Here is a 16,096-nt window from a genome sequence, read left to right as displayed (position 1 = left end):
AAAAATTCCGATTTTTTCTAAATTCCGGATTTTTTCCGAACGTCGGAATTTTTCCGAAATCCGGAATTTTTCCGCATTCCGGATTTTTTCTGAATTCCGGAATTTTACTGAATTCCGGAATTTTTCCGAAATCCGGAATTTTTCTGAATTCCGGAATTTTTCCGAATTCCGGATTTTTTCCGAATTCCGGAATTTTTCTGAATTCCGGAATTTTTCCGAATTCCGGATTTTTTCCGAATTCCGGAATTTTTCCGAATTCCGGAAAGTAAATTTTCCGATTCCGGAAAACAAAATTTCCGGAATCCGGATTCCGGAAAATTTTGGCCCTCCCTAATAATAATATACAATTTTATACTTGTAGTCTACAGGATTATATGTTCAATTCTCCTCATTTATAACCGTTCGTGGATTTGGAAAAGAGAGAAGCTAGTAGCTTGGGAGGTTGAAAAAGAGGTTGTATTATACAGAAAGTGGGGGATACCATATTCGGGTGTGTTGTGTTATGTATTTGTGTGTGAGGCAATAATAGTAGCAGAGTTTTATCTTATTGAAATTCTCAGTGTGTTTGTTTGTTATATTTAATTCGAAATGTCTAAACAAAATGATAGACAAATTTACGCACAAACATACAAATTAGTTGTTGTTGGAGGTGGAGGCGTTGGAAAGTCAGCTATAACGATACAGTTTATTCAGGTAATAACTTCTGAGGACGTAGTTAATATTGAAACTTCTTAAATTTATATGCAAATTTTATTATTGAAGAAAATGTGTGAGGTCAAGAAAGATAGTCCTCTTTTCTAATATTGAAGATTATAAGCTTTTGTAAACCATTTGTTCCAATTACGAACTGGAATCTTGCGAGAGGTGTGGTGAGTCATAATTAGCACTTTTTTAGTGCTTCCTTCAACTTCTATTCGTTGAAACTCTTTAGCATAGTACATTTGCTTTGGAAATACACTTAGAACACTTCAAGAAATTAATTACCAGTATTATATTTGATCAATAATAGGATAGAGAACTTGAGATAATTATATATATTTCGTATGAATATGTATAAATTTGCAGATTGACGAGCTGTCGGCAGTACTTTAATGTGCAAGCTGCAGACATTTGTTTATTATTGTTTTAAATTGAAGAATATATCAGAAACCGGGTTCACTCGAGCAGACGGCTCTACCAAAAAACAAAATTTATAGGTAAAATACGATGTCAAACTGTTTTCGTAAAAGAAGTAGAGTGTAAATATAAGTAATTTCTGTCATTAGATATCATATTGAAGTAAATATTGAACAGGGGTGAACGTATTCTGAAAGAATACAAGAATGCAAAAAAGGTGGAAATGAACGGCGAGAATGTTCTGCTCGTGTTAGCAATGGACATTTGCGATGAATGTAATACAAACATACGACTTTATTACAAAGAATTGTGTGATAAAGAGCGTCATATTATAAAGATTTTGAAGCGTCATGATATGTTGAAACGTAAAATCAACTATGCGAAGTGTGGAAAAGAAGTAAAAATTCAAAACAGACGAATTTCTCCTCTCAGCGGGCAATTTGTACCCGGGAAACCAGTGAAGCTATTTTGAAAGTAAGAGTTATTACGATTATTTCAGTGTTTTTGAAGGTGAAAATTATTGCTGATATTTTATGTATTTTTCCACTATCCTTGTTTATCCTTATGCCCCCCGTCGCTGACACGCCTGCATCCTACGGAGGCACCCTCTCACTCCGCTCGGGCCTCTCTGCTGCGCTTCTGCCCCGACTCGGTTAGATAGCATTCGTGCTTTTAGTGGCCACCTAGCACATGCTGGTTCGTGGTTTATGCATTAGTTCCTCATTTAGTGCATGCTCTGCAAGAAGAAATCGGAAAATGCAATAAGTGTGTGAAAATTTGGTAGAACCGTCTGCTCGAGTAATACCCAGAAACCTGTTTGAATTGTAGAGTTCGCTTTTTTGCTTACTTAGAACGATTAAGAATATATATATATATATATATATATATATATATATATATATATATATATATATATATATATATATACAGGGGCGGATCCAGGATATGATCAAGGAAGGGGCTGAACCATATTTTGCCGTTTTATCCAGTGTATAGCAGGATTGAAGCCCATTTTATCCAGTGTATATCTGAGCGTCAAGGGGGGGGGGGGGGGCTATAGCCCCTATAGCCCACCCCTTGGATCCGCCACTGTATATATATATTTAACGCGTATTTGTACGGTACTGGTTTAGGTTAATCTTCCGTATATGGCGGTTCCGTATTAGACCCACACAGATTTGTTTTTAACGTTGTGTTTCTATTTATTTTTTGGTCAATGTTCCGATAAGGGGGTCCAGAACCTTTGACACTACTTCTTTCTATTGATTTTCGTGTGATTACATAATATAACGTTATATTAGGTTAGATCAGGTCAGGTTAGGTTAGGTTAGGTTAGGTTAGCTTAGGTCAGGTTAGCTTAGGTCAGGTTAGCTTAAGGGGGTCCAGTGTAGTTCTGGACCCCCTTAACGGAACATGGACCATTTTTTTGTTTAATATACCTTACCTATAATTATTCTTTCATTCCTATCGTTCAGTTTTAAGTGTTAATCGGAAATATTTCTTATTTTCATGCTTTCTTGGCTTTTCAGTAGATTAATATTCATTTGTATTATATTTCTGCACAAAATTTCAACTTTTAAGTGCTGCAAACTACACACTATTCAGATATAAAGATAAACAGTGAATTATTACCTTGTAATGTTTTCAACCAGCATTATAACAACTCCCTACTACAGTGTTACGTAAATAAACTTCTAGAGAGGGTTAGGGACGGAACCTTGTATCAATAACAAGTGACATCAAAAATTTAAAAACTTGTTCGGAAATAGGGCCGCCTACTTTCCTATACTAGATTACCACACTAGGGTATACTTATGTTCATGAAATATAAATTTCTCTTGGCAGGAAATTCACTCTTACTTCTTTAGAGAGTTTTTTTTTTTTTTTTTTTTTTTTTTTTTTAAGGGAGGAGGTGCATTAATAGGTGCGATTGACATCAGAATGGCTGAGTATAACTACAGCGTATGCACGTATAACATAAAAACTACAGTGTATAAAATACGATTTGACTTAAACTCAAATCAGCTGGTCCTTGGCCACAAAAACTACGAATGTTACCTAACGGGGTTAGTGGAGGAGCACAGGACGAGGACCTGAGTGGTAACGACAGGGTGCCTTCGTATGGAGTAGGCGCGTTAGCGAGGTGGGTATACGCATAAACGGGGATAATGGGAAAATACTTTATATGGCGTAAAAGCACGGCAAACACTTTATGCGTGACACAGTTTCTCGAAATTTCTATCATAACTTTGTACACTACTTTTACATAGTATTTCATTTCATGTCTTCCTAATGGAGTATTACGCGTCAAAGAGCACACTTTCCATTTCGAGTTTCTACCATATTATACATAAAAGAGATCCAGTCCTGTCATATTTTCATTACTTGTAGAATTCTATTGTGAAATCAAGTAACATTTCTTCCATAGGTTTTGCAGATTTTGCCCGATAAAATCCACTTAACCGCATTTGCGTCAGATACAACTCTCCTTCCATTAGTTTCCGCTCTACATTTGGGTAATTCCATGTCAGTTCATCCTGGTCATTTAACCCACCATCTCAGATTCTCATGAAACCTCTCTCTTGTTAGTAGTACAAGGATCAAAACCTGTGAGAAATTTTTCCTGCTTAGACCAAGTATTGTTTGGATGTTCAAAGTTAGGGAAAATAACACATGTATGAAAATATAATATATGTGTAGTATGTATATATGTATGGTGATTTAAAATGCTTTCATATTTTGAAAGAGGTCATTTGTTTTGCTTTTAATATGTGAAAAGCTTGTCTCCTCTTGAAAGTAATGTTCCCCTAAAACAACCTGCTGGCTACATCCCTGACTATCCTGTAATAAAAGTTGTGAGTTCTATCTCCAAATCAAAACAAAATCCACTAGAAATTACATGCGGGACTCAACGCTCATCGTACTAATTGTTTTATATGGAAACTTTTAAAAGCGTGTATCATGACAACCAGTTGACATAAAAAGATGTAGTTTTCACGTATGTGTTCCTTTCTCTGCTTCCTAAAGTGAACAGTTAATATGCTAATACAATATTTCTAAGTAGCGCCTTTGGTATTATCAAGATTCGCAGTAGGGCGAGAAGTCAGCGTGAAGAACTGCTTGTCGCGAATTGTCAGCACCGCTCAAAGCCAATTGGACAACGTGTGAAGCCAACTCAAGTTCATGTCGCTTTACATCTGAAACACACAATACACGTTCACGTAAGGCAACACCTCCCTTCTTTCAAAATTATAATGCAATAAAATAAAAGAAGACTACTTACCACAGTATTAAAATAAAGAGCCAAATCGGCAATCAAGAAAAAGAAAAAAATCCACAACATGCACCATGCATGAAAATTTGTCAAGCAAACAAAGAATAATGTATCAAAGTTCATGTTCAATTAAACTTTGCAAGGTCGCTTAACATAACATCAAAGGGAAATGAAATGAACAATCTGCTCCACACGCAGGGCTGGCAAAAACCATGGTTTTTATTGAAAAAAAAAAACAACGAATTTTTGGGGTTTAAACCAGAGTGGAAAAAAATTCATTTTTGATGATTTTTTTTAAAAAATTAAATCAAATCTTTCTCCTCGTATAATACAAGTCGCAAACTAAAGAAAAAAGCATTACGAATTAGTATTAAATGCCAATTACGCCATTTAAGTGAAAGTATTAGGGATGAATTTTGAATTAATCCCCAATCGTTAACCTACATCAATCCCAAACAATGTTCCTTAATTTTAAATTATGGCTTTTGTAAATTATAGACTTTCAGTCAATCATTATCCCTATTTATCCTAGGATAATGATTCATACCTCATTCTCTTCAGAATAGAACAGCCTTTAAAACGGTAACATTCACATTTTTCGTATCATGTTCCTGAAGCGGAAATTTTTGAGATAAGCCGGGATTTTTTCTGATTTTTTTTTTCAAATTTTAATCCCCTCTGGACTCCCCTGTGTTAACGCACAGATCTCAAAATCAACTGGGAAATACTAAGGGTGTACTAAATGTGTGTACAAAATTTCAAGCTTTTATCTTGAATAGTAAGGGTATGAAAAATATTTAACAATGAGCTAAGAACATCCCCATAATACCCCAGATGACCCGGATGTAATATAAAAATTTCCTCAGACATCCCTATTTATCCTAAAATCATGATTTGTGCATTATTCTCTTCAGAATAAAACAAAGTTGTAAACGGTGCCATTCAAATGTCTCCATCGTGTAGGCTATCTGGGGCTGGAAAATCACGAAAAAAGGGATTTTCTACCGCCTCTGTTTAAAGGCAAAAATCTGAAACAAATCCGAAAAATACTAAGGGGTGCAGTGAATGAGTGTTCAAAATTTCAAACTTCTAGATGCAAAAGTAAGCCCCCAAATATCCCAGATTCCCGTATAAAACAGAATCTCAGGTAACAGTTTCCTGAGACATCCCTATTTATCCTAAGATCATGGTTCGTACATTCTAAAGAATAGAACAGCCTTTCAGATGGTACCATTCATATGTCTCCATCTTAGGCGGGAAAATCGCGAAGAAAGCTATTTTTTTGTTAAAAATATCCTTTTTTTTTCATTTTGCCCCTCTGGACCCCCCAGTTTTCACGCAGAGATCTGAAATCATCTGAAACATACTAAGGGAGCACTGAACGAGTGTGCGGAATTTCAGTCTTCTGAATGCAAAATGTAGGCCCGCCAAAAAATAATAAAAATAGGCACAACAAAAAATATCTTTTTAAAATTTATGACTTCCTCACATCCTATGTCTCGACGCAGAGAGGCGTGAAAGCATATGTAACGTGCTCTACAATGCCTTCAGTCCTGAAAAAACGAAGTAAAAAGCTTTATTGGTACTTTTTTAATCGAACAATGAAGATTTTATCCTATCACCTAAAAATTGGTGATATAATTTAAAAGGTTAAGCGTTAAGGAAAAAGTACAGCAACGCTTATCAAAGTGACAGTTTTTTCCACAAAAGTTATTGATATTTGGCAGGGGCATACTTTTAAGGAAATTGTAACTAGCTTGCGTCACGAAATACATAAATTTTGCCTAAAGTTATAAAATTTAAAAATTTCGGAGAGGGGATAGGGAACTTCTAAATACGCCCTATTATCTGGAAACAAATATATAGACGCGCACACAAAAGAATCTTCGTCTTAAATGTCGATGGTGATTTCCCCGTTGGAATAGTTAACGATTTACGATATAAACCCTATGTTACGAAGAGAAGAAAACAGGATTGCCCTGTTACCCGTTCAAAACAGGATTTTCCCTAATCATCCTCTGCATAATACTTGTCTTCATACTACGTTGTACATACTGTACATTTGAGTCTCATTGTATTATGATTATCATCTTCCATAATCGAAATAACAGAACAGAAACGGGCTTTACTTATTTTCACTTTAAATTATTTCGGAATTTGATTTAAATCAACTATTTTTCTTTAAAAAATCAAGTGATTTAAATCAATCCACCCTGGTTTAAACTCGGTTTTTTTGGTTTAAATAATTTGCTCTATGTATTTATATCACATATGGATAAAAATAAGTTAGTTTCACCTTGGTGTTATTATGCAACAACCGGGTTATGCTGGGAGGAGTCACATAAGCTTAAAGCGGAATCCAAACCGCTTCTCGGCTTACATCCGAGAGAAATTGTCCTCCATTTGAACTCGAGACCGGGACTAATTGGCCACAAATGCGATACGTCTGCCGACTCACTCACGAAGGACTCTTGATAAAAATACATTGTACCGATCTTTACATAATTGTGAATATAATTTTCAGAAGGACTAAAAGATAAACACAAGTGAAACCATTATACAGAATTACATATGAACAATTTCAAAGTACTGCAGAGTACAGAAGAACTAATTTAGTCCAAGTTACTTGGCTCCAAGTTAAATAAATACGACTTAATGTGCATATCAGTAAGAAAAGTGAATAAAGATACGAATTATTTGAGTCCACTTTGGCTCTGATCCATTTATATATAAATAGATACCAAAGATACTTCTGATTTCAATAAGTGCCTCTGGTGGGGTTTATATGACTCCCCCCTCCCAAAAAAAAGAAGTATGGCATTTTGAGGTATTTTATCAATAGTAAACATTATTGAAACGAAACAATATTTAGAATTTTTCTTTTATTGCAACTGCATAACAATATTAACAAACTATAAAAAAATCACAAAAGAAATATTCATAAACTTATATATATATATATATATATATATATATATATAGATATATATAGATATATATATATATATATATATATATATATATATATATATATATATATATAATATATATAAAGTTGCTTTTGTAGTATAATCTCTTTCAGTAATGAATGAAGAGTTTAGTCTGAATATAATACGAACAATGTATGGGAGTGACAGTGATAACCCACAAATGTGTGTTCATCAAGATTTTACGAACACTTACACTTTTATGAACATTTTTCGTATTTGGTTTAAACCAGTTGGTTTTTTGATTAAAAAAAAAAAAAAAACAGCTGGTTTGAACCACCTTGGTTTAAACCAGCCAACTCTGTCCACACGTAACTTTGATTTTTCGAAAAATTTTCCACGAAAAGCAGACACACGCCAAAAGCACTCTATCCTTACACAACTTCAAACTCGCCCCACATTTACGGTAATCAATTTCCAATTTAATTAAACCGTGACGTTCCCAAAACTTTAACAACTCATTCTCGTTATTGTATAAGTCAGAATAGGTATGAGGGGAAAGCGTGTATTGGTATAGAAGTTTTTCCCTCATATCTATTCCATCTATCAATACAAAACTTGGTGCATACATTTCTTACAGTATTTTTTGAGATACATTTGGATTGTGTGATTTTACCCGGGGCCACTCAGAGGGGACCAAATTTATGGCAGGGATCTCTGGAGGTAATTGTCCCGACATTTTCCCTGTTCAAGCACGTTATGGGTCCCAATACATAGCACCTCTGGAAAGCTTGTTCCATTCTGAAGAGAATGAACTATGACTTTCCAATGAATAGTGTTGATGCAGTAGCTTCACTTCCAGTCTACAATTTTCTTTATACTAACAGGGTTAATGGGCTCCAGGAATTTACTCCGTTCTCCATGCCACCTATTTTTTTGTGCATGAACATATCTTTGTTATGTTTATCGAATGGACTAGGTTTTGATTCGGATGTCCGGATGACACGTTCCTTGTGAGTAGTATATATGCACATATAGGCAATGGGGTGAACAGTGTTGCCATCTTAAGGATGTATCTGCATTAATTCAGACATCCTACGATACCTACTGTTTTAGACGTTGGGAATTTGAGACACTGTATTTCTGCACCGTACTGATCATGAAGACACGTTATTACAAACAGAAACAAATTTCTTAATAATATGCAATGGATCACTGCGGTAGGCTTACATACATACTTGTGTGCGTGAGAGTTGGTGTTAGTGAGTTGATAATAAGTTCATGTAATAAACAGTACCTTCAAAAACAGTATCAAATCCTTCGGCTTGTAGAATCATTTGTAGTAAGAGGTACTTTCCGATGAAGTTTCCACTGTGTGTCACACACTGTTAAATCTGCTGTCATAAAGCAGTATGTGCGACCAGAACTAGTTGTTGATAGCTGTCTATTATTCAGTTGAACAAATTTATATGACAGTTTTTTTAAAACTTCAGTAAGTTATTGACTATAGTAATTTCATCCTAAAATATTTATGATGTTTGTTCCTAAATAGTTCGTTTCTTTAGTAAGATTTTACATTGACATCTTGTAGTACTTTCACAATTATGCAATTTCAGTAATTTATGTGGTTGCTGTCCAGAGAAGCTAATTTTATCATCATTTAACACTACCAGATTATTACTGATCCATAACATTATTATTATTATTATTATTATTATTATTATTATTATTATTATTATTCAATTCTAACTTGGCTTTTAAGAAAGTTACATCGAATATCTTTCCACCAACAGTAAGAAAGTTTCATCAGCGCAAGATTGTATATGCCAATCTATTTCTAAATTACATAAATCATTAATACATATGGTGCTTTCCATTTCAACTCAGGCAAAAAAAAGAAGTATCATCATCTCAGATATTGTTGAAACTTTTTTTTATAGCAATTAGACATGTTTTTAAGAGACTCATATTTTTTGTTTTCTCGAAAAAAATTTTCCCGTCAAGTAATGGGCCAACAAAGACTGGGAGTACAATTTATGAATTGTAGAAGACATGGAAAATGGTCAACTTCGGAGCCCCACCATTCAACTATGGAGACAGATAGAGTTATAATTCTTGTTGTGGTATGTACATAGGTATATAAATAAACTATATTTTATTATAGTTTGGTTTGCGCATGCGTATCTTTTTGTAGATAAATTAACAAATGAACGTCAGTTTATCTAAAACGTTGAAGTTTGTGAATTTTTTTTGAGCACTTCCGGTTCGAATTTTAAAATTCTGTTTTCACGGTTGGTAAGACCTAGTTACCCGCTTTCAGAAAAAAAAAAATGTATCGCTTCTGTGTGCAACCTTTTTGTCGCAAAAATTGGAGAAATTGCAAAATTTTCAAAAATTGTCATTTTCGGGCGCCATTTTCTCGAAAACATCATCTTTTAAAATTCTGAAATTTTGTCAGATGGTTCAACCTTACATGAATAATAAACACACCAAATACCATTCTCGACCAATGCTTCATGAATTAGCTACAGCCTTTTGAAGTTAGCGAAGTTTCGTTAACTTTGATGTCACAGTTAGCAACACTGGAAACAATAAATTGAAATGATTTGATGATGTTTGTGGTTCGCATTCATTAAATGAAAAATAAAAGGTTTTCTTGACTGGTTTTTATTATTTTGATCAAAAAGGCTCTCTGAAATAGTAAAATGAGCCTCCCTCTACTCCTCTGTTTTCTTAAACCGAAGTAATCTGAGGTGGAAATTACGATTACGAAACACACAAATTTGAAGTTCACTTACTTCAAATGGTCTTCGAAAACAAAATTTCAGTTTTTTTTTTATTTTTTATTTTTTTTTTTTTATTACATGGTCTTGCTTGGTGTCTTCTTCGCTAATAGCATGAATAGCATGTAACCGTGCAGATGCCCAATAGGTGTTGGTGCACTCACAACTCGTCCAGGGTTGTATCCAGGGGTACGATCGCCTTCCCCCCCCCAGAAGAAGAAACTTTCTTATTTTATATATGAATAAAACCCATCCCAGAGTTTGGAGCTCTTAAAAGTAGCTCTAAGTAGCAGTATTACAACCCCGTCCCCAGAAGTCCGTCCTGGATCCGCCCTTGCATAGCACATTGTACCCTGCTGAAGGTCCATGTGGAAGGCTAAACAGCACTTCGGCTTCACGTAATTCATGATTTATTCATAATATTTCTGCCACGCATCACTGGTTATCATACGTTTATGTATGTAACAAAAGTTCCTTTTTTCAAACTTCTTAAATCTACACTTTGAATTGCAGAAGCTCAATTTTGCGGAAGCATGAAGTTAGGTCATGGTGACCCGTTACTGCCATAAAAACTTCGCCATTTTCCGAAAGCCAAAGGTGACTTCGTTGAATACCAGTTACCGGTCGCACACTTTCCCTTTCTTGCTTTTATGTTTTCTTCTTCCGGAAGTTGTCGAATTCAGTTCCAGGTAACAAAACGAAAGTAATACCCGGAGTTTGTACTTGCACTATACTCACGAATTCTTCTGCGGTTTTAATACTATGTATCTATTTTCGCCTAAAGTTATGCCTCGTTACCTCATTTTTTAACCCCCCCCCCCCAATACCGTCGCAAAGACCCTTGCAGGGCCGGTTTCACTGCAAAAACACTGCTTCATCGGACCTATCTGCATCTCGATCATCTGAAAGCGTTTTTTAAAGTGGGATGCAGCACCATCAGAAATCACTGACACGGTTATTTTCGCTTTTCTTCGAGTATTTTTAGAATCTTGTCTATGGCTATGAGTACATGGGAGAATTTTTACTGATTTGCCCAGCATTCCTTCCACTCCAGGACATTCACCACAGCAGGTCCGCAACCAGCCACAGAGGTTTGGGAGTGGCATGAACATGTTAGGGGGGGGGGGTCATTAAAAATTCTCTTACAAATAGCTAAATTGTGTTTTTTGTATTAATAATAGCAATTTATGTTAAGATCTGGAGGGGCCACGAAAAGTTTAGGGGGCTAGTCCCTGTCTGGTTGCGGGCCAACGCCACATTCCTGAAGAAGACAACTGTCATTTTCTACGGATCATACTACTAAAGGAAATAGGTCACTCATGACAGCTTCAATACATGCTGCACCTTTGATTTGTTGCAACGCAGTAGCAACTAACTTAAAATTTGCACGATACACACACACACTTCCCTCGCAGGTTGCGGACTGACCCACTTTAGTCGAATACTATAAAATTCTGAGTGACCCATTCTTATGCTGGGATTGTTCAGTTTAAAAAGTCCGTAAATTTCTTTGATTCGTTTCGATTTTTTTTTTTTTAAACTTTTTTGTCCTTTTTCGATCATTGTAATGACATCGCACTTAATTGAGACTTTGTCTGGAGCATTCCGAATCATCACTGAGGTAATAGTTCAGGCTTTTTACAGATCAGAATTTATTGGATGGCCATTTCAAGTAGACTTCAATTTGTGTGTTTCGTAATCGTAATTTCCATCTCAGATTACTTCGGTTTAAGAAAACAGGGAGTAGGGGGAGGCTCATTTTACTATTTCAGAGTCTTTTTTGATCAAAATAATAAAAACCAGTCAAGAAAACCTTTTATTTTTTATTTAATGAATGCGAACCACAAACATCATCAAATCATTGCACTTTTATTGTTTCCAGTGTTGCTAACTGTGACATCAAAATTAAAGAAATTTCGCTAACTTCAAAAGGCTGTAGTTAATTCATAAAGCATTGGTCGAAAACGGTATTGTGTTTATTATTCATGTAAGGTTGAACCATCTGACAAAATTTCAGAATTTTAAAAGATGGTGTTTTCGAGAAAATGGCGATTTTTGAAAATTTTGCAATTTCTCCAATTTTTTAAGACAAAACGGTTGCACACAGAAGCGATACATTTTTTTTTTTTTTTTTTTTTTTGGAAAGCGGGTAACTAGGTCTTACCAACCGTGAAAACAGAATTTTAAAATTCGAACCGGAAGTGCTCGAAAAAAATCGCAAACTTCAACGTTTCAGACGTCCATTTGTTAATTTATCTACAAAAAGATACGCATGCGCAAACCAAACTATAATAAAATATAGTTTATTTATATCCTTATGTGCATACCACAACAAGAATTATAACTCTACCTGTCTCCATAGCTGAATGGTGGTGCTCCGAAGTTGACCATTTTCCATGTCTTCTAGAATTCATGAATTGTACTCCCCTTCTTTGATGGCCCATTACTTGGCGGGATTTTTTTTTCGAGAAAATAAAAAAATATGGTTCTCTTAAAAACATGTCTAGTTGCTATAAAAAAAAAAAAGTTTCAACAATATCTGAGATGGTGATGGTACATGCTCTGCCTGAATTGAAATGGAAGGCACCGAATTAAAAAAAAAATGGCTCTAGGACTTCTGTAGTTCTACATTGATTTCTGAAGTTTCCAGTTTAGACAATTTGTTTTGCTATTCCAGCGATATTCCTCGCAAACCACGATAAGAATTTTCCTCGTATTACACATTACTTAAGTTTGTGTAGCAAAGTTTTGTGTGTTATTGTATCAGATGCTTTAGCTAGGTCTAAAAATGCTGCAATTACTAAAGAGAGGCAACGTATGAGGAAAAAATATGAAAATCCAAAGTCTTTAAATAAGAAAATATGAAATGCCAATGATATGATTGATTTTGAAACTGATTTTAATTTCAACCGTTACTTCTTCTGACATTAATTTAATCAATTATTTTGTTCATAACCTTTATTTTTAATTTTAAATCCTTAAATTTTTCATTAATTTTTACAGCTATGTGTATTGTATCTAATGCTGTTAAGTGAACTGCCTTCGGAATATAACAGCTTGAATATGTCCCAAAAAACTATTTGTAACATAGCCTAGAAAGGAGACTTCACTTGGTCCGTGGAGTACGTATACTAACTGATATATTAATATTTTTCAGAGCTACTTCGTGACAGACTATGATCCAACGATAGAAGACTCCTATACGAAGCAGTGTGTTATTGACGATGTCCCCGCTAAGCTGGATAGTAAGTATCGATTTTGCGTATAAACACAAAATTTGTTTTATGTTATTTACCTTTTAGAATTGGAAACACGTTTGAGCTCTACTTACCTCTGCTAGAAGAGTTTGACCTAACGAATTCGCTTTCGCTTTACTAATTTCATAGTAGTTTTTGTTCAATGTCTTTGAAATGCTAAAGTGAAACCGCTTCTTGAAGAGCCTTCCCTAATCACGGTAATTTGTTCTGAAAGTGGAAAATAACTTCAGAGCTAATTATAATGTCACTTAACATATTCTGTAATTCAACATTTGTCCCAAATATTTTTGGAACGACTTTTTAACTAGTTAATAAGAAACTGAAAAGGATGTAACTCAGTTTTTTCTTCATAGTAATATACTTGCGGAGCTCCCTCGATCTTACTAGCTCCCAAAGCTTCTCTGAAGGTATGGGTAATCGATTTGATATCCATGTCACCTGACGCCTCGTCTTATCAATTCTTTCAACAATGGAAATATTTCGAAAGATGAACCATTGCAACTGTTTTCCAGCTAGGAGCATGCATTGATAATTCGAAGTGAGAGGCCTCACACTGTCATGATGGTTGCAGTAGTGCGCAGATTGGATAAAATAAAATAAATGAACTTCTTGAGTTCGACATAGTAATGAATCGTTAAGTTTTGTAGTCATGAAGCATGATCAGTGTAGCGTGTAATACATTTCAATACAAAATTGAGTTATATGAGCAATGCAGTAGGCTTTTGTTGGAGTAGTCGCACATTAACTTCGATTTCTTCCACCGCACGGCGCTGTTATCAGTAGTCAAAGATGGCCAGAGTGCTCACGACGTCCACGCCATATGAACAACAAAGTTTTATTCGTTTTATATGGTGCAAGGAACACACAGCCACAGATACCCACAGGAGAATAAAACTGGTGTATCAAAACAAGTGTTTAACAGTGCAAAGTGTGTAGTGGTGGTCCAAGGAGTTTGAAAATGGACAAGAAATGTCCAGGATAATGAGCGATCGGGCTGACCTCATTTCTCGGTGACACCGGACAACATTTCACATGTTGGTGAAAGTAGATCGGCGTGTTCATCTGACGGACATTGCCAGGGAGCTTGATATTTCCTCTGGTAGTTTTTATGACATTGTTTATGATTCGTTGGGATAGCACATGGTGTTATGTTGGTGAGTTCGTAAGCTTAATAATGTCAACAAGAGCCAACAAATGGTCGTGTTACTTTATCATTTGCAGCATTTGGTCGAAAAAGCGACAGTTTGCAGGACCTCGTTATTACTGGCACTGATATGTGGATATTGCATTACACTCCAGAGTTAAAACAGCAGAACATGATGTGAAAACACTCCGGCTCGCCAATAACGAAGAAATTCCGAACATCACCATTAGAATCGCGATCCCACTGAGGTTCAGTGTTTTATCGGCTGGTTCCGGTTCCGGAAACAATTCATTCGAGAGAACATGTAAAAATATGATAAGACAGCATTCGGAATTGCTACAATGAAAAGGATTGCAGGAATGAAAATAAGTGAAATTCACCTCAGAAGTCAATAAGTAGTGTAACAAGATTAGTGACTATGCGTAATGAATCAGTTTGTGTAAATCACAATGAAATTCGTCGTATATTCTTCATAGTGAGGACTGGAAAATATTTGTGTGAGATCTTGAACTTTGGACTGTCAGCATGTCTCCTCTCACTTTTTAATGAGTAAGATCTAACGAGGAAGCGCATAAAATCATAAATAGATGCAGTTTTTCGTCGACGTCGAAGCAGTACCCCAAGATACGATCCTTTATATATAGTCGATGTTTGGCATCATCTCGGTGTTGTATAGCAGCGTCTAGTGATACTTCAAGAAATATTTTACAGTATGTAGCATACGTCTTTGCGCATTATGGACACATTCTCGTAGTGTTTGATAGATATGGAAGTACAAGCAGAAATTATAGGAAAGAGTTGCGATAATTAGGAGAAACTTTCCATGTGGAAATAGAAATTAAAGATTGTATTTACGTTACTCTCGGGCAGAGTGAGTTTCCCTCAAACAGTGGTAAATAAATGCAAGTTATTTCCTTTTTGAGCTATTTGCAAGCAGCAGTGTAACGTACCGGTTTGCCGTAACGGTATATTGATTTTCTTTCTGTGTTATTATTCTGTGGCACCCGTATAGTTAATTAGTGCAACATTGTTACCGTTGGATATGTTTGTTGGAGTGTATTTATTGTTAGGTTAATTTCCCATTGATTCTTTGGTTTACTATATGTGCTTTTGTGTTACTATTCTTGTCCTAAGCCGTAGGTAACTGTTGACTTGCTATTGTTTGTGTGAAAATAAACAAGTCAATGTACGTGATGTCACTCTCGTAAATTTTAAGATAAGGTTACCGTGATAATATTGACATTGGCGAGTTATACTAAATCTGTACATTAAATAGCGTAAATTAGTAAATAAGACCGACATAAGATGTAAATAATAAATTTGTAAATTGGATTATATACACGGTAAAGTTTTATAATATTCCAATGCTTACCAGAATTTACGTTCACGGTTAATATCAAGGCAGTGCAGTAGTATCTTCTTCGTATTAATGAGGCGTGAGCCTGCTTGTTATAAGATGGTTGCTACTTTTCAATAGCATATGACTGGTGCGTGTTGAAATGAGTGACGACAGTTGCTATTCAACTATCAATAACAAGTATTACGTTACTCTTTTGTGTTTAGAAACCTATGTCCGCTGTTACCAGACCCAAATA

The 16,096-nt window shown here is 35.3% G+C and overlaps 1 protein-coding gene across 1 annotated transcript in view; it reads left to right on the top strand.

The window, feature by feature from the left end:
* The first annotated feature begins 413 nt into the window (after positions 1-413).
* Positions 414-16,096, top strand: part of Ras64B (ras-like protein 2) — a 59,723-nt gene continuing 44,040 nt past the window's right edge. The window contains exons 1-2 of the mRNA XM_081752095.1: positions 414-693; positions 13,258-13,345. Of these exons, the coding sequence (XP_081608221.1) occupies positions 589-693; positions 13,258-13,345 (193 nt within the window). The 5' untranslated portion in view covers positions 414-588. The remainder of the gene's footprint in view (positions 694-13,257; positions 13,346-16,096) is intronic.

This window comes from Thermobia domestica, chromosome 3 (assembly GCF_964235325.1).
Source record: "Thermobia domestica chromosome 3, izTheDome1.hap1.1, whole genome shotgun sequence".
In the NCBI taxonomy this organism is placed as follows: Eukaryota; Metazoa; Arthropoda; class Insecta; order Zygentoma; family Lepismatidae; genus Thermobia; species Thermobia domestica.
This window is presented reverse-complemented; position numbering and strand designations above follow the sequence as displayed.